A 20,845-nucleotide genomic window follows, 5' to 3' on the forward strand; every position below is an offset into this window, starting at 1 on the left:
CTTCAGACTTCTACTCTAGTACTCTTGAGAAATGGAAACGTAAGTGATGTAATTTTAGGTAAGCATAGGCCACAGATTGCTGAGAGGAAATTATTTTTAATATTGTATGTTTCTTCAGATGAGCCTATGGTATTTTGGCCTGGAGAACTCTTCATTATGTGGAACTGCCATGTGCGTTTCTTGATCAAGTAATCCTGGCCCCTGGCCACTCAAAGCAAGTAACACTCCTCAGTCATTTGAACAGCTGTCGTCAGTGGGGAATCACTGGGAAAGAATGGAGGAACTCTTGTTTAGATAGATATAATTAATAGTGATAAAAATACATAGTATAAACAAATATATATATATATATATTCATTAAAAGAGGGCTTTGTTGCACAATTGCATTTTTCGACTTTGAAGTATTTCTACCTACTTACTGCTGTGAAATCATGTGTGCTTATTTCATGCTTCTCAGAATTTTGTGTGTGTGTGTGTGTGTGTGAAATATTGTGAATATGGGCAGTGGGCACAGCACACACTGCGTAGTCCACCGTGACTATGAGCTAACACTCATGTAGTTTTCATGGAGATGAATAGATACCAGTGGCTCCTTTTGATTGATACATGGTCTAGATGCTGTCATAGGAATCTCAGGTTTAACAACATTCAAACTTTGTGATGTCTTAGCATTAACTTCGTTTGACCAGTTCAAGCTTATGAGCCACCTGAAGGATATGATTTGAAAAAAGTATCTATCATTGGATTGTTGGATTTAAAAGAAATTTAATATATTAAATTAAAATTTTTTGACAACGCACAAATGTATCACCATAATTAAACATAATTATTAATTTATCTGAAAGATGATTTATAGAATTTACTGACTACATGCAAACATTATGAAGTAGTAGCCAAAAGAGTGAATGAAGAGTTTTTGGCTGCCTAAGGAATTTGTTAGGGCTGGAAATCTGAGGCATCAGAGAGTAACAGTGAAAATCATGAAAGAACTATTAACTCTTCTCATAAATGTATTTTATGCATAAATGTATTTTATGCAAATGCATTACAGTTTATACAATGTGGATGCAGGAGAAATCTTGTTAAATGCATCTGAAAATTTTCAAATGTGTACTTAATGTTTTTATATCTAAGGAAAAAATGAAACATTATGGTGCCATACATATGATATTAAATGTCCAAAGACAATGTTTCTAATTATCTAGCCTGCCTTCCATTTCTTATGGGAGGAAAGGCCATCTTCCTATTCATCAGTGTTATTATTTTAAATTTCTTGAAACACCTCAAGTACCATTAAATTATATTGTTATCTTTTTAAGCCACAATTTAAAATCATTTAAAATTATTATAGGGTAGCTGATAAATAAATGCTCGAATTATTTTGTACACTGATGTCATTCTTCCTGCTTTCAGTCTCTAATGTTTTTTTCCCGTTTACTTGAACATTTGATAGGTGACGAGGGAGAAGATTAAACAACATGAAGCATGAACGAGTGAATTCATTTTTTTAAATGGAACTGGATCAAAATTTTAATGAGAGGAATGGTAAAGAAATAGAAAAATACTGATTTGAAGTGATCTATTCATTTAAGTAAACAAGTGGTAGCAAGTAAGAAAATATCTATCTCCAAGGCAAATATTCTAATTTGATTTTTACAGGAATTCAGACATAGTAAGGGGACATTGATTCTTGTAGCCATTTTGAGTAATAATTTTTATCATCTCTATTTTCATTTCCTTTTAAAAAATAAATAGCAGTGAACAGACAGTGTTGATAAATATTGCCTTTTAAATAATTTCTGCTGCTCTGAATCTAGCTAGGATGTTTTCCTAGGAGAATTATTTTCCAAGCTTCCTACCACCCAGAGAAAAGGTGGAGCTGAGATGTCTCCTAGGAAGAAGGATGAAGTCATAGTTCATGTATGTGATAGGCTGAAAAGTGGCCCCAACGAAATAGGATCCTAATCTCTGCAGCCGAAGACTATTACCTTATATGGGGAAATGGTCTTTGGGGATGTGATTAAGTTAAGAGTCTTGAGATGAGGAGAGTATCTTGGATTATCCATGTGGACCCTGCACATGGATATAATCACAAGAATATCCTTATAAACAGGGGGTAGAAAGAGATTTGACTACAGAGAGAAGAGAAAAAGGCAGTGTTAACAGTGAAAGAGATTGGAGTGATGTGGTCACCAGCCAAGGAATACCAGCAGCTAGCAGGTGTAGGAAAAGGCAAGGAGCTGACTCCCCCCAGAGCGTTTGTGGGAAGTGTGGCCGGTGCCACCTTGATTTTGATCCTGTGATACTGATTTGGAGCACCTGGCCTCCAGAACCTTGCGAGAATAAATTTCTGATATTTAAAGCCTCCACATTTGTGGTCATTTGTTATAGCAGCCATAGGAGACAAAGCACTGTCTGCTTCTGCTAGTGAGAGGGTGATCTCAAGATACTTTTTGTCAAGGCTTCTTGGACAAGTAAATAAAACAATTTGGAGGGAGACAGAATTGAGAGGTTATTTATTTCTTTGGAAAGATGAATGTAGAGGTGTCATTTGCCTTGATACTTACTTTGTTAAGTGACTTTTTCTGGCTTCGTAGCTTCTACTTCTGATTTTGCATTTTATTAATTAATTGAATGTTGATAAGTGACACATATGTTTGTAAAATAGCATTATAACAGGAATAACTAGATGAGAATATACTTTCCTAATGACTTACCTTGATTTCAAGACACTTTTAAAAATCATTTGAAATAAAATACAAATATAGCAATTTGAATGTATAATTGCGATTTTATAATAGGTTTAGCTCTAGCATAATGAATGTAAGTCATTAATTGAAAGTTAATTGGTAACATTGGCAAAGTTTATCTTGTATTTTGGGGATTGCATGCTTCAGCTGATACCTAGTATACAGTTGGGATTTATTCACACCACACCTCTGGGTCTGATAGTGTATTAAGTTATGAAGAATATTAATATTGCTGCAGAACAATTACTTGTTCATTTGCTAACTGATTAAAATTCATGCATAATTTATTGAAATGAATAGAGATTTCATAAATAAGCCTCCTTGTTCTCAAGGGTCTAAAAACAAAATGCATATGCTAATATGAGGCTACTTTTTCCTTCAAACATAAAACTTTAATATGTAGTGGTATATTAGTCTCATTAATGGTAAGTTTCACTTATAATCATGCTGTTAATCAATGTATATGCTGCTAAGCCCTCTGAACACTGCCACAGGTCTAAATTTGAGCTGCTGCTTTGATTACTGGACCGCCCCTTTTGTTTACTTGGCTGTGGCGAGTGAGATATAAAACTGATAGGAGTGAATTGTGGCCCTTTGGGCCAAGAACCTGATTACATCAAACTTAGTTTTTGATGTACACAAAACACTAGTGTTGAATATTAATTTTTGATTTTGAAATTCATATGCTCTCTGGCAGAAACAAAGTAGCATCAAATATAGGACTTACGTACATATTTAGAAATGTTAAGTCTTTTAAAATTCTTAAAATTATGCCTAGTTTACCAATGAGGAAAATTGTAATGCCAAGAAGTTAGATAACATATTCAAGTTTACTCAGCTGTCAGTGTATACAGTTTTTAAAACCAGATCACTTGGCTTTATATTTTGTTTTCTTTTACATATCATTTCTTTAGAGATAGAAATGATAGGAGAAATGTTATGTTTTACTTTTTTATTTGTTTCTAAGAATATGTTTGGTTGTAGCTTTTCCTCTCTCCTCTCCCTCCCATCTTCTGCTCTCCTCTTTTGTTTTCTCCTTATTTTCTGTGACAACGATGTGCAGAATTTTGATGGGTGAGATTTAACATTCAGTATACACTTATTAGGTCAGGTTTAAGGACACCCATACATTGATAGATTAACCAAGGTTTGTTATTTATAGTTTCTGTGACAAAGTGTTCCGTCATGTTAAATATCAGACATCTTCAGGTTGTTGTTCAGCTGTAATGTGAGTGACGCATCACTGCTCTGGGTTAGAACCCCAGTAAGTTGTGAATTTAGCATCATTTCCTACTTAGTCAGTATATGAGCCATCTGGAATGAAAACAAACATTGCATATATGAGGCAGCTCAGTTCATTTGCAAAATCCAGACTACTTAAAATATGTGCAGCATTTAGATAGTCGGGGAAGACATTTGCATTTTTTCTGTTACATTCATTTCTCTCTTCAGCTTCATTTTAGTTTAAAGTTTAGAAAATATGTCAACTTTCTCTTTCTCTTTGTCTACCAAAACTTGTTGAAATACAGAAGTTGTTAGACTAGTTGGTAAAATTTCATGATATGAAATGTCTAGCTCTATCTTTCTTTAGCTGATAAATGAAAATTCTAAACTATTTTGGTTTTATTTAAACTTTCCTCTGTAACTTCTCAATTGAAGTCAGTTGTAAAATTGGAAATAGTTCACCATCTACTCAGTGTTGACTATATATTGTTGAAATAATTTTAAACCATAAAGGAGAAATTTTGTAGTTAAAGTTTATAAATCAGGTGTTAAGAACTGCTTTTCCAAAGAAATAGAAATAATTCTAAATGTAAACAGTTTATATAGCACATAAATTGTCTTATTTAACCTTAGCTTTATTTTCACTTTAAATCAGAGCAACACTGAAGCACAAGTTCATATGATTTTACTGATAACTAATTTGAAAGCTATTGCCATAATGAGTCAGGATTCTTGATTGGAGTAACTTTATATTCTTCAAGTGATTTTTGGGTAGAAAATATTAGTGTTACTCACTAGATACTTCCTTCCCCTATCTGTTATTCTTTATCTCAGTATCTGTTTTCTATATAATTCTCAATTTAAAACAATGAATTTGTTGATTTATTGTTATTATGCCTCCCTTGCCGTATTATATGAATACCAAATGTATAGGGTAGCTTAGCAATGAGTAGTTACTCAACAAATATTTGTCATATGAATTTGGGAGGAAAATTCTTAAAAATTACTTTAGCCTGGGTAGAGATCTAGGCCAGCTAGTCTTATTCCTTATGTCAGGGTTGTTAATAACTGAGGGACTCGTGAGGCAGAAATTGTACTTTGGAGTTTAAAAGTAAATCCTGGGCTACAACCGGAAACCCTACTTCATTTATACCTTTATCAGAAGGCAGAACCTGTCTATGAGCTTTCTCGTATTGTTGTATTCTAAGCATGTATTGCTATTAAAACAGAAAATCCAGTTTGAAAAATATTGGCTGTCTCTTCTTAACAACCCACTACTACCTGGTGATGGAGAAGGGTGACAAGAAAAGTGTTGTGTGGTTGCATTTCATAGTTTTTCTTCATATGATTTTTTGTCTATAATAATACAGCATTTATTCTCCGATTTCCTGTCTTTAACTAAACCTTTGACTTAAATGGGTGGCTCTTTGGAAATGGAATTCTTCTTTTGCTGTTATTGTGTAATCTTCATATAATTTGCTTTAAATCTTTCTTTTAAAAAGCCTTTAAAACAATTTTGGGGCAGTTAAGACTTTATTAAGGTTAACACTTTCCTTAAGTCTTCTGGCTTCCCCACGAAGTGTTCTTCCACCTGATCACAATGTACTAGTTAGAGACATATGGACAGAGCTAGAGCTATGGGATCCTCCATAAAGTTCAATATCAAATTTCACATACATTGTTGTTAAGGGAAAAAAAAGTGCTCTAATTCATCGTTCATCATTTCTGTAAGTTCAAACATTGAAATAATGTTTCCCAAAGTTTCTTTCAAGCAACAAATATCTAAGCTATTCAAAATTAAATTGCAGCGTACCTTTGACATTTGAGTTTAATATTTGATGCATTGCCTTATCACATGCAACTCCCAAAGGCCACTGATAGGTAATGATTTGTGATTATGCCTCGGTGTAAATTTCAGCTTCTTAACGCTGAGAGATGGGTGTGTGGAAACGAGTCAGCACCCTGCATCAGCCCCTAAGTTCAGTTTGCTGTGCTTTCTTTTCATCTCATCTGCAGGAGCTCTGCAGAAGTAAAGAAAAACACAATAAAAACAAAAACACTACTTGATCATATTTCAGGAATGAAATAATGAGTTACAGCAGTATTAATTAATTTGGGGATTTATAAAGGTTTTAGGACCTCAAGAATGTCAAAGACCAACTGTACTCTGTTTCGCAGCTAATCAGAGCTATTCATCTCTAAATATTTTCTCCTTATTTCCCTTGGTTACTGCGCCTTTACAGATTTATCTCTCAGAGAGGCATGTTTTTAATAAAAGGAAACTTGTGGGAATAGTGTCATATACCATCTGTGAAAGTATTTGCTCTTTAAAAGTCCAGTTTCCAGACCACTCATTTCCAGTATTCTTTTAAGTTTTTATTATAAAGTCCTAAGTAAATTCTTCCTAAAGCCTTTAGGCTTTCAGAGGCATTACTCTATCTGTGTATTATAGTCTTTGGATTCTAACTAATGAGACTGCACATTCATCTCTCCTAGAACCACCAAGACCCATTGCTCCTCCTCAGCTGCTTGGTGTTGGGCCTACATATTTGCTGATTCAGCTAAATGCCAACTCCATCATTGGCGATGGTCCCATTATCTTGAAAGAAGTGGAGTACCGAATGACATCGGGCTCCTGGACAGAAACCCACGCAGTCAATGCTCCAACTTATAAATTATGGCATTTGGACCCAGATACTGAATACGAGATCCGTGTTCTGCTTACAAGACCTGGTGAAGGCGGAACGGGGCTCCCAGGACCTCCACTCATCACCAGAACCAAATGTGCAGGTAAGACAGAGCAGTCCACTCTGCCTGGGGGAGGAATCTAGCATAAGACACATAACAGACATACAATATTAAAAGTTCTAATTATTTGGTACATGATTAGTCACACTATTCTAAGAGTTTCAATGAATTTGGTGAATTGTCGCCTTAATTATGTCATAAATTTGATTTAAGGGCAGTGTGAGTGTTTATTATTATTCAGTGTTATTATGAAGCTACAATCTTTTCTTGCTTGGTAATTTGACTCAACTTGCTTGTGTTTAGCCCAAAATCTCTAATAGATGCAGGTGAAGCTATTATTGAGAGAGAGAACCTTGGCAGTTGAAGCAATGCTGAATACCTTTCTACTATGTGGAAATTGTCCTCGATAATTACATTATGGTCAGTGCAGAGGCCATATCTGATAATACCAATTAGAAAAGTTAATTCTGAGCAAATCCTTGGTAAAAGTACTCTTCTATTCAGAAAATCCTGTTTTTGAGGATTAATGCAGCAGCTCGACGACCAGTTGTAAAATATAGAGAGGATTTCCTTATGTTTTTAAGACTTGCCATTGCCCTCCTCATGCCTAAATCAGAGTGGTGAAAATAATAGCACATGGAGAAAGCAGAAAGAAAGAGTAAAAAGTGAAATAAAAGTAATGTTTAAATATACATCCTTGTTCCTTATCATGCCACATTGTTATAATGGGAGAAATTGTTAGCTATTTATTAAAAGCCACTGGAAAGTTTAATTGTCTAGGTTATCAGAGTGCACTAAAAGTGCACTCTTTATTTTATTGTTGAAAATAGTTTAATTTTTTAGTTTAGTTGAAAGCAACATTTTTTTATCCATCAAGCATTATGTTGAAACACCTGCAGAGTTAGTACATGGATCTATGCATCTTAAACATTTAAAGATTTAGGTTCTGAAAATTGAAAACTAAGACTGTGGGGACCTATGAAAATGTAAATGCCTGTGAAATGTCTTTTGTTTCTTTAACCTCTGTTTAGCAATCAGTATTCTGAGGCAACTCACCAAGGGTACTGATCGAAGATCAAAGTGAAGTCCCTGAAGTTGCCTGATGTACTGTCATCCCTAAGTATTTTTTAATCTGGCTCAATTTTTACATATTAATATATACAAGTTAATTTTAAATAGGAATATATTTTGTGTATCAATATTGAAAGATCACTAATAGGAGGTTTAACTGCTCAGTCATTAGTCTGAGACTTGGACAATGGAGTCTGCTAATTTGCTGACTAGTGTCATACATTTATCCTGTGGTTGAAAAACAGCTTAACCCACAAGACTTTGGGTGAGTCTCCATGGCCCAGCCTAAATCACACAGTTTGCCTTTCAAGTTTTCCGTGTAGCTAAGTCTTCTTATTCTAGGTAATGTGACACATTACTCTTATTGTAGTAGTTGAGCCTCCTGGGGGAGAAAACAAGTTGACTCTACAACCTCAGCGAATCAGAGAAATAATTTAAAGACAAGACAGTGTGGAAACTATGAAGTAGCTCACTCTGTCTTCCGAAATTAATATCCGAGGCAAACAGAAAGAGATGAACAATAGGGTCCATTTTACTGCCTACACGTTTTCTGATGAGATTACCTTTTTCCCCCTACATTTAATTTTTAGAAGATACATGCAAATTGAAATAATAAATGTTAATTGACAATTCTAGTGGATCTTCCTCTTGACTTGCTGTGTCCGAACTTCTTTCTTCTAAATGTCTCATCTGCCTTCTAATTTTTTATTTTCATCAAAATAGATCATTAAAAATTAACAGTACCACACAATGTGTTGTTAATATGTAATTTTTTAGCCTAGGAATTATTTGAAATTAGCCATTGATATGAAGGCCAATGGAGATTGCAAATAAATCAGAGTGTGTTTTAAGGCTAGTTATGCTGTATTAAGTGGGTGAAAACAACGTGTTAATGAGCATTGATTTATCCCTATTGAATGCTTATGTTCAGAATGCGTATTGAACTGCAATAAGTAAAACTATGACTGTGAAGTGCTTTGAGGTGTTTTATTTTGAGAATAACCTTATTTGTGTGGGAGGGAATAGGATAAAAATAACTTACATTCATATCTGCTTTCAAATTTATAAATGTCTTGACATTTTGAAGTTATATTGGTCTTTTTTTCTGATATGTTATTTGAGAAACATTTAATTTGTGGGCTCTGTGGCATAAAATGGTATCAAGCTCACTCATTTGTAGTTTTACTTCCAACTGTAAAAAGTTTATTTTTAAAAATATGTCTCACATGTAGTGAGTCTTTGTCACGTATTTTTATTAATTTATTTATGTCCTCATAAGATGTGTTTGATGCGGATTTTTATGGTAAAATAAAAAGCACCTACAGATTAGATTTTTCAAGTACATTGTAGGTTGGAGAGAAACTGGTTTTTGTTTCATTAGGATGTCTACTAATCTTGCTCTATTATTAGAAAAGGAGGGAAACCTTATGAATTTTATACTGTATTAATTTTTAAATAATTTCTGAAAAGCAAAATTTGAATATAATTGATAAACATTGCGTGTCTAAATAGAGTCAGTGTTGGTTTAAATGATGATGTCCATCTACTTTCCCTCTTCAAGATCCTTTTCCCCAAATTTAAGATCCCTCAGACCCCACCAGCACCGTCACTGGTCTCAGCCTGGTGGTTTATAACAACAACATAGAACACAACATATGCTGACTATGATATTATCTGATATTTAGTACAAAAATTCTTCATAATCTGGAGAAATGACCCCACTGAGATGCTAAATGTAACCTTTGGAGAAGTTCCCATCTAATTCTGTTAAATTGTGCAAGCTCTGAATACTGGTTCTGTAAACCATTCCATTTTAATGAATACTGGGAGAATGCCACATTGTAGGGTAGTGTTTTACCATTAATATAATCTGACTGAATAAATATTTACTGTTTTGAAATAACTGTTTTAATACATCCTGTATGTTAGACCACCAGGAAGCCTTGAAAATAAGTATAAATATTTTTTAGCTATATGTATGTGTCTGATATCAATTTTATAAGAATTTCCAATAAGTAACAGGCGTAATGATTACATTCTCTCTCTCAGGAATTCTTATTTTATTTTGGTGGATCACAGAGGAACAATTTTTGACTAAGTACCAATCAAAGAGTAAATTAGTTACTATTTACTGTCTTAAAAATTCCATTTTAATGTCTTTAAGCCTTTGAAATTTTACTTCTGGCAGTAATAAATTTTGTTTTCTTGGCAGAAATCTGTCAGTAAATAATTTTATAGCAAGTTAATTAAATGGTTTTATTTATGTGTATTAATGAGTAAATTTTATATTTTAAATACAAATGTAGATTTTCATAGTTAAGTATTGTTTGCTACTGCTTTATAGTTATTTGGATATTATTATCCCCATCTTGTAGCTAGTGAATCTAAGATCCAGAAAAAGCAAAATAAAAAACAGAGATTTGTCTAACCTCGGCTAGCTGGGCCAGTGGGGCTCACACCCATTTTCTGGTGCTTGAAAAGCCTGAATTCTTTCCCCTCTTTCTCCTACTATAGGTGATCTTTTCTTCCCCCTTTCAGAAGAGTATAGCATGAGTAAATGAAAGTACAGCAGGTAAAATCTGGGAGACATTTAAAAATAGGATCTGCATGGGTAACTTATTGTTTGAGAAAACATAGCTTAATGTTTGCAACTTGGCTTTTATTGAAAGCACAATTGATTAGTGTTCTTAACACTCAAGTATATGCCGAGTTTAAAATATTTTAAACAGGTAAAGCAGTGTTTCACTTTATCCTTTTCTGAAAATGTCCTGCTTAGTTACCAAAGCTATTTCTTTGTTTTCTTTCTAAAGTACATTAAAATCATGTGGTAAGTGCAATTACCTGCTTCAGGGTCACTCAAGTTAGGAGAGGTGGTAATTACAGCCTCTTGTGGCTGTAGCCACCTACAATTGCCTCATGCTTCTCTATGTACCTGAGGGGTATGATTATTTCACTGTTAGTTTACAGCCTGACCCATGTTATTGCTCACATAATGCTTCTTCAGGCATTTTATACATTTTTTAAAAAAAGGTATAAATGTGAAGTTGTCTTAAATGGGCAGTAATTCAAAAACTCCATTGAACAATCAAAGAAAGCATGCTTGTTTTTTTCCATGTGTCTATTTCCTCTGGGTATACCATCTGGTGTATAGAACCTAAGAAAATACAGTTTTCTCTTTCTCTTATTAAATGGAAATAAAATATGCCATCATCAGAAATTGTCTGCATTGCATGCTTTGGCAATTGCATGTTAAAATTGCTCTTTTAAATTGCCTTCTGCTTCTGGGTAACCCATTGTGGCACTGCTTTATGATTAACTGACATTTTAGCAGCATCTCCCTCATAGGGAAGGTCAAGAGTTCAGGGTGTCCAGAACGTAATATTTTTACACAGTTGGGAAAGCTACTCTCTGCTTTTATATTGAAGTTCAGTGCTCTTGGCAAGTTTCATTGAGACATGTAGATCTATGAAGCAGTGAAAAGCAGAGTATCTTATTTTAAACGTAAACATTTACTAAACCTGCATTTTTTTTTCTCTTCAAAATCCAAAATGGAAGAAAACAAAACAGAACAATACTCAGGCATACACCAGAAACCACAATGTGAGGAATTACATTTTGGCCTTTTGGCTACAGCTTCATCAGCAAAATGGAACCATGTATTGGTTTTTCTTGTGGTCTAAGATAGTTATCAATCACAAAGACTATTTATCATTAAAACTAGGTTAAACAAAATGAACAATTGTTTTAAGAAGTGGTATGGTTTAATAGTGTAAGGATGCCGTACTAATTTGATTTCAACTGAAGGCTTATATCAGTGCTTGTTTTAAAAATTGTTTAAATGTATTAATCTCTTATATATTACCTTTATATGGCTTCTTTATTATTTTTGAGCAAGAGTTTTAAAAGACAGTGCTGTTATTATTGAAGTAAAAAAAAAATCTAAAGATAAAAAGCCATAAGAAAAGTAATGGAGAACTACAGTTCTTCGATTTCCTTAAAAATCTAAAAGAAACAAGTTCATACTGTATAGCACAGGGAACTATATTCAACATCTTGTAACTTACGGTGAAAAAGAATATGAAAACGAGTATATGTATGTTCATGTATGACGGAAGCATTGTGCTGTACACCAGAAATTGACACAAAATTGTAAACTGACTATACTTCAATAAAAATATATACATATATAAATATTTAAGGAAGAAATGAAAAAACTCTAAAAGAGAAAACACTTTTTTAGATTTTTTTTCTTTTTTAGTGAATAATAACCAGATTTTGTTTTTAAGATCCTATAGAGAATATTTCAGTTTGAAAGACATTTATTTATTCAGAAAAACTTTTATTGGCTTTTGGTTTGTTAGCTGCACTGGGTTAAGTACTAGCTCTTCAGAGTTATACAAGCAGTGTCTTGCATTTTAGTTTCTAGTAGTCATGAGGGACAGCCCTGTAAACAAAGAGTAAAATGCAAACTGAAAGGAATTTAGAGGAAGAAGCTCTTTTTCATTTTCAGAAAAGTGTTTCAGGAAAGGATGGCTTTTAAACTGGATCTGAAAAATTGACTCTGAGTTTTTAAGGCAGAAAGAATAAAAAATTGAATTAAAAGCAGAGGAACCACATGTTTATCCCACTTGTAAACATTGCTGATGTTTTTTGGGTTCTGAAAATAGATGGAGCATTGGCTAATTCTAGGCTGTGGTGGAATTGCAGCTGCAGGTGGGCTGTGGCCAGGACTAACATAACCCAGGCTGCTATGCTGTTGTTTGTAAGAAGCAGACTGGCATTACTAGACTTGGTTATAGAAAGGTCATCTCATTTCTGTGGAAGATAAGTTAGCGCTAAAGAAAGACTGGGAGCAGAAAGATCATTGAGAACAGGCTTATAATAATAATAGAATATGCTGGCTATACTCTTCTCTACAGCATGTCTCTCTTATTTTAGATCAGAAACAGGAAATCTATAAATTCCTGGAAATATTATTATTTCTAATAATCAAGAAAGTTTCTTTGGTTAAAGTGATTTTAAAGACATTTTATAGGTGATCTAATTTCATTGTTTGATTTATTTTTCTTTTTCAAATATGTGAGTCATCCAGTATCATCAATACACATGCAAAATCCATGGGATAAGAAAATTATGAAGGATTAGAGAGAAACTCAAGAGCTACTATGTATTTGATGGCATATTTGTTCATTTTGTACATTTTATTGAGCTCAAAGTTGCATACATTTCCATATTGAGGACTGCAAAAGATACAGTATTAGTAAGACAGGATTCCTACTCTTAAGGAACTAACAGTCTGCAGTTAGAACCATAATAACAATAAAAATGTAATAAGTGACATTATAAAAAGACAAAGCACTTTGGAACTCCAGAGATGAGAGGAATAATTTCTGACCCCCAAAATAATTTTTCTCAAGCAAACTGTTTGAAAACAATATTAACTGTTCTTTTCTGAACACAGCTAGATTGACAGTTCTGTTGAACAAACCCATAGCCTTACCCCTAATTCCTGAACTGTGAAATAATGCAGAAAACCATGTGCAGCCAGGAGTCACCGTAAGAATGATTTGCCTTCTCTCTTTCCTTTCCACTAACACATAGGGAAACTATATGCACAGATGGATGCATTAAATTGAAATATAATTCACATCCTAATTTAAATTTTCAAAGTAATTTGTCTGGTTCCTTTTGAATTCTCTGGGGCCCATGGATTATAGAAATGTTATTCTAAACTTCAGTGGAGAGTGGGAAAGAAAGAGATTAATTTATAATATCATCAACTTCTGTTAACTCTGCTAATGTTCTTTAATGCTAGGAACCCCTGGCATAAGAGTCATGAAAGTTGAAAAAACATGAAATTATCTTTCCCACTGCCTGTTTTGTTTTTTACCTAAGGCATGGGGTGTTCAGTTAGCCATGTATACAGTTCATGGCACATTTTCTTACAGCTGTGTAATTAACTAAATAGAGTTGGGTTGCTTTTAGCTGAAAATTATCTTCTTTTGACTTATTTGATTGCTAGAAAGCATTTGGTAACCAGTAAAAATGACACTATTTTAATTTATCCACAGTACTTTGCTACATGCTAAGTCTGTTAACAGTATCATTAAGTACTCTTTTATTGGCTTCATTTGTTTTTATTGAATTTTGCATACTATAAGGCTGACAGGTGGAAATGATTTGAATAACAGCACCAGTCCCATTAAATATCCTGGATTTCCCCTCTAGTCCTAGGTCTTTTATTTGATATCAGGTAGTAGAAATAAAAATAAAATGATATATTAGTAATATCTTAAATGATAACACAAGAGTGTCTGAAGAAGAAAATGACATAGGTAGAATTAAGAAGCTGTGGATGCAGATATTAGACACTAAGGGGATATTTTAATTAGGAAGGATGGACATAAAAGACCACATGTGAGCATTCGACCTCTCCTCGATGGTGCCATTGTGGTTACAATGGTGCCCAGACTTACCCATGATTTTCTGCCTGATTTTACCCAGATAATCTACTTCTGTTTTAATCATCACTGCCTGTTTACTTCCTTATTTTAATTATAAATAATTTTCTTTGCTTTGGAAATTAAAAAAAAACAAAACTCTTAAAATCAGACTTCGGCCAAAAACAAAACTGCAGTCACATTTTCTTGGGCAGTGGTTGGTGGGGGGAGTACAGCTTATTATTTTTAGAACTCATTTATTTACAACCATTTTAGTTATAATTAGCATTTTTGGAGTGTTGGGGTCTCTATACGATTTCTTGAATGGAAAAATTCCTTTCTAAAGATGTATCTCGCTATTTTCATAATTTAACTTTCCTCTTAACTAAATCTGAGGGTGGAATCATCATCCTGGAATCTCACTTTCTGATCTTTACTGTCTTTCTACAAGATATGGCCTTATTGTAGTTAATAGTTATTATGAGGTTGACTCGTCCATCTTTCTTTTTCACCAACCTATGTATAAACTACAGAGGGGAAAAAGGCATGTTCAAAGGAAAGATATAATAAGTGAATTCTAGTCTCAAGTATTGTAAGTTATATTATAATTTGTGAACCTAATGAAAAATGAACTTCAAAGGCAGAAATTCATGCCTTTCATGTCACCCTAAGCAAGATCTGTGCAAATTCAGCTGTCACTACTTATGACATGGCCTAGAAATCATTCAGTGATGTCCATTTTAATTGTCTCAGCCAAATAATCTGGGTGAAGTTTAAGTTTAAATAACTCACCTTTATTCTCTGGCTTTGTTACTATTTCTTACTTCTGTGTAACTCTTCATAATAAAAGAATATTACTCAATCAAAAAAGTTTATTTTTACCTTTATTTTTAAGCAGGTACTGTTAAAATATGTAAACATCATATTTTTTCTACTAATGTTACATTCATGTGAATCTATAATACTTTCTTTTCAAAACATATACCTTTGTTTTAATATGCATATATTATGTAATAGGCTCCCCTTTTAATAGTAATTATAGAAGGAAAGTGAAATAATTTCTGTGCCAATTATTAGATATTTCTTAAGTCAAGAGCACCATAGAAATAAAATGCTTGCTCAAAATTCAGGGTAACATTTATTGGAAATCATAATATAAGCTTTGCTAGAACTTTTTCTTCTCTAAGATATATCTCACAAGTGAATAGAGGAATGAATACCTAGTTTTGAAATACAAATGGCAGTAATCTTTGAAAAGCTCCATTAGATACTTCATTAATTTTTAGCTCTTTTTTTTGCCATCCAATCAATTACAACAATAAGTTTAAGAATATGTTTTAGAGGTTTAATTTCTTCAGTACTGAACAATATCTTAAGCTGTTAGTCACTTTATCACCTTTATAGGATGGCATTTTAAAGCTTTGGAGGAAAAAAGTGAACATAACTTAAAAACAAACTGGTATGTTGATGAATTTATGATTTTGGGGTAAATATTTTTGCAGCTGTCTCTAGTGGTTTAAGAACTGCAGGATGAAGATGACAATAGTTGTCCCCTCACCACGTGCCATAATGAGACAATGATAGTGCTATACAGCATGAAGCTTTGGTTTCTTTTTTTCTAAACAGAAGCAATTGATATATACCAGAATATTGACGTAGACTCTCTGGTGGGCTGAGCCAGCTGTCCTGTTTTCTTTGATGATTTAGTCGATGAATTTTGAACTCCTCCCAGCACTATGATGGAACCGGGCATAAAGTGGTGAAAAGACAACTTCTCTAATTTATCTTGTATTTAAAAGTAAAATTAACAGGTAACTTATTTAACCTCTTCTAACAAGTGACAGAATGTGGAAACTAACTCATCATTCTATTTAATATCACTTAAATAGATATTTTCTCCTGTGTTTCCACCTCACATAAAGTACATCAGTAGAATACAGAACTCTGCTTGTTTTCAAGAGCAACAGAGAGAAAAGTTCTTCCCTGTGTCCTCCCTTTAGCTAGCTCAGATAGTCATGTAACTTCTGCCTCCTCTTTACTTCAGGCTTACTCTCCACCAAGGGAAAAACTCATTTTTCGAAGGCTAAGTTCCATCAATGAACCAGTTACTTTTAGAAAAGGTCAGCTCATTGAGTTAAATTAGTATTTGATTTTTTCAGCTTAAGTGAACCAGTTTAGGTTTTCTTTTAAATTTCTACAATCTATTTTAGCAATTTGGATACCACATTAAAATTATATAACTGAGGAATACTGAAAAGCAGAGTTATTGTTTCAGAGTTCCCTTTTGTGTTTCTCCATTCTTTCCTCTGGCGAATTCTGCACCGTAGGTATGTGTGTGCACTGTGCATATGTCTGCTCTCTGAAACACCAGCTTTGCTCTGCTTAGGAGGAGGAAATGTGCCAGGGCTGCACTTACTATCCCTAAGTTTAATTTTTTTGGAGATCCCTTGCTAGAAGTCCCAGATTTTATAAAGACCTCATTAGAATTCTAAATAATCTTTTTTAAATTAATTATAGCTAACAAAGCATTATGCCAAATTTCACAAATAGAATGTTTTAAAAAGCACTTTTAATGCCACAATGTTTATAGAACTATTGTCATTTTTGTCAGTGTAGTATTATTTTTCTCTATGCCTGTGCTTTTTTCTTTAAGATGAAAATATAAGATATACACAGTTTTACATTCTGCTTATTATACTTGCCATGATATTAATTCATTTCTTGTGTCCCTACAGGATATTCTAACCATCGTCTTTAATGACTGCTTAATATTCTATTGGATATATATACTAGAATGTATTTAGCCATTCTTCTGTTACTGAAAGTTTAGGCTAACTCCAGTGATTGTTGTCCATGTTGCAGTGAGAATCATGCATGTGTCTTTTTTTCTACATGGCCAAAAAGTTCCTGACAAAGTACTGTTCAATTACTTTGCAAGTACTGTGTTACCGTTTACTGGACCAGCAAAGGCATGCATGCAGTCATGCAGGTTTAGCACAAGAGAGTACTTGATAATTAATCAAGTCCATCTCCTTCTTTATTATGATTTTGGGCACTTGGACTCCATAGTGAAGTGATCTGATCAGTATCATACAGTTGTATGTATTTGGTAAGAAAACCAAAACTATGACTCAACATTGCATTTTCTTTTCTTTTACATGAGTATCTTCTACATGCCAGACACTGTCTTAAATGTGAGGTATTCTAAAATGAAGATTCTTTTCTGCAGCCACTAGAGTCTAGGGAATCATAATCATAGGAGTCCCCATGTGTTGAGTACTTACTATGCACCAAGCACTAGTGTAACCTCTTAGATTCAAATCCAGGCTGTCTGAGTGCATAGTATCTATGCTGAGCTGCCCAGAGAGGTTAGCAGATAGACATGCAGGTAAACAATGAGACTAGGTAGTGGTATAATAGATATGATTTTAGGCTTTATTGGAGCACAGAGGAGCCTCGAAGTATGAGTGGAAAAAATTTCATCAAGCAGCAGAACATGAGAATTAGCAATTATGAGTTGAGGTTTCTCAGTCAGTGAAGTATAGATTGAAAGCTGACTCTAGTATTTACTACTGGGCCAGCAACTTAATCTCTCTAATGTTTCATATTGTCATTTGTAAAATAATGATCAGTAATTGAACCTGCCCAACTTGATATGTGTGAGCTAATCAGTCAAGTGCTAAAGCTGAGAATTGATTGTTAAATTCAATTTCAGGAATTTTGCCAGCCAGTTGTTAAATTATTATTAAAAATAAATCATACACACAATTATATCAGTTGTATATTAAACAAAAGTAATGCATACTCAAAACTTCCTAATTATTTTAATATATTGAATTGTTATCCAAGTTCTTGAACCTATTTGTGTCTATTTTATCTTTATGTTGAAGGTACTACATAATGATACACTAATGCTTATTTCTTTCAATTCTGTCTTGGGAAGCTTGAAACTGTACCGAGAATATTAGTGAATGGTTTTTTCCCTTCACCACCTCTCCTGTGTTTTGGAGAGCCAAAACCATGTTGAAAGTGTTAAACATTTTCCTGCACACCCCTAGAGAGAATGCATGCAAAATGCTTACTTAGCACAAAAGCAGCCCACAGTAAATATTAGCCATTACTGAGTAACTAGCCATTTCATTAACAATAACTTTTCTCTGGTATTTAAAAAATTACAGACATGCAGAAAATCTGAAAGAACATCCATCTATCCACCACTACAATATTCCTTTTGTTATATTTGCTATGTCACACGTCTGTCTTTCTTTCCAACTTTTTATTCATCCATCAGTCCACCTTAGCTTTTTAACATTGTTTTTAATATGTTAGAATAGTTTGTTCAAGTGAGTGAATTTTAAAGAATAATTAGTTTGAGTGTTATTTATTAAAATGTTTAGAATGATTTGTTTTTAGAAGTATTTCTCTAGTGGTAGTTTAAGAAAAGGATTGAAGTATTTCAGGAGATATAGAAAGCTTCTACATCAGTCTAAGCAAAAATTGATTAGTGCTTGAACTGAAGCACTGGAGATAAGAGTTCCAATGCAGAGGCAAAGTTGAAAGAGATTTGTGAGGTGAGGAATCAGAATTTTGTGACACATTGGAACAAATTCCGGCTTGGAAAATTAAGATACAGTGACAGGCTTTAACTTGAAAGGGAAAGTGTTAGAAGGGAAGTTGCCATGCTTAGTTTTAGAAATGAGATATTGAATAGGTAGTTATATTCACGGGTCTACAGTTCAGTAGAGAGGATAGAGAGCTGGATATACAGATTTGGGTATCATCACCATTCCGTTCATGGTGTTGGAGTCATGGATATGCTTCCCTTGAATTAGAATTTCATGTAAATTTCATTCAACCACACTTTAAAAATCATACTCTTTTTAGGAGAGTGGAATTATACTGTATGCATTAGTATCTTTGTGCGTGAACTATTCAGGTTACTGAAACTGTTAATGTTTCTATGTAGAATCAATTTTTAAAAAGTGCAGTGGCTTATTTTATTTACAAATGCATTAAACCTGTTCAGTATATGCTTTAAAAAGACTAATGTTTGTTGAATTGTGACATCCGTACGTGCATTTTAAGTGTTCCCCATAATGGGTAGCTTAGAGCATTATGCCAAGGGCAGAGTCACAATGTGGTTTAGTGTTGATTTTCACCAGCGGATCCTAGGTGAACTTGTCCTCTGTTGAGTACACTTCTGTCTTCTTTCTTATCTGCTCTCTGACCTTCTTTGATACCTCATCTCAGAGATTTGTGGTGCTTTTATGCAGAACACATGCCCTTCAGGTATCCCCACACCATGAGGTGAGAAGTTCGTGAGCACAAGTACCAGGGATTACATGTGCTCATTCTTTGGGATGCTAGTATAGGACAGACAGTTGTGTTTGCACTGACACCCCACTAGAACTTTGAGTTATGACAACTTGTTTTTTCAATTTTGTATCAAATTCTACATCAGAGTGCTTTGCAAATGAACTAAAATAATTATTCTGAGTCTTTCAACCCACAAATCAGAAGCCTCTATAAGACAGACTTATATATCTAGACTTTTCAAGGATTTTTGCCAGAGCAGGCAAAATAAAGTACCTATTTCAGTGAAGAGCCGAAAATAAGTGTTTCTTTGTCAGATTTTAGTGGAATGTTCTTATAAGCTAAAAAGTAGGTCAGCAAGACTGAGATTGTGTTATAAAACAGCAGTACAAATATCTTCCTAAGGAAATGACTCTGCAATTACCTATTATTAAAAAAAAATGGAGAGTTTTTAGTGATTTATTCCTTAAACTATTCCTCAGTCTTTGAGTATAATGCTAATTATATGGGCTAGGTTAATTGGATTTCTACTTTTTTTAGCTGATCACTTTTTCTCTCAGTTACAATATTTTTATAACTGTAATTTTGTAAATAATCAGTAATCGCCTTTAATAGCTCTATTTAGACTAATCATTTATTTAGTTGTGTACCATTTCAGTGAAAGAATTCTTAAAATATACTCTAAAGTTGGTTAATCAGTTCTTTTATTATCTTTTAAGATGTGTATCACATCTATTATGAATGACTCAGAGAGAAAGTGTCAAAGTTGGAAATCTACTAAGCTCCTGGAAATGTATTTTGACAAAAACATGTGTACATATATTTGTAACAATAAAGTTAAACTGGATAGTATTACAATTATTTTAAATTTCAAATCATGAATTGATCTGATGAAGACATATTTGAAAGTTAGAAATATTCTTTTAAAAATAAGAATATCATCACAGCCTTTTAATATACCTGTCATCAAATGTCTGAATAATGGAGAAATAAACATGTGCCTGCATGCAGCAGAACAGTGGACCAGAGCTGATCCACTATTACAAATAGTATGTAGTATTTAATTTTCATGGGACTAGTGAAGCGTTATGATATCTTATGGTATATTATGGTTTTTTGCATTGAATAGTGCACATGTCTTCAGTTAAAAATATATCCTCCTCTTGGACAGGTGGTATTTAAGGAGTTTAGAATGAGAAATGGTTTGGCCGTGTAACAAGGCATGTTACAGGTGCCTACCCTGAAAGGAAAGAACAAGAGAAGACATCTCCCATTACCACCTCCTGTACAGGTGTTCAC

The 20,845-nt window shown here is 33.6% G+C and overlaps 1 protein-coding gene across 6 annotated transcripts in view; it reads left to right on the plus strand.

Moving 5' to 3' along the window:
- Window positions 1–20,845, plus strand: part of PTPRK (protein tyrosine phosphatase receptor type K) — a 510,378-nt gene that overhangs the window by 297,261 nt on the left and 192,272 nt on the right. For all 6 annotated transcript variants that reach the window (XM_064486707.1, XM_010988633.3, XM_010988634.3 and 3 more), the window contains exon 7: window positions 6,471–6,764. In XM_064486707.1, coding sequence (XP_064342777.1) covers window positions 6,471–6,764 — 294 coding nt within the window. The remainder of the gene's footprint in view (window positions 1–6,470; window positions 6,765–20,845) is intronic.

Source organism: Camelus dromedarius, chromosome 6 (assembly GCF_036321535.1).
Source record: "Camelus dromedarius isolate mCamDro1 chromosome 6, mCamDro1.pat, whole genome shotgun sequence".
NCBI classification, from domain to species: Eukaryota; Metazoa; Chordata; class Mammalia; order Artiodactyla; family Camelidae; genus Camelus; species Camelus dromedarius.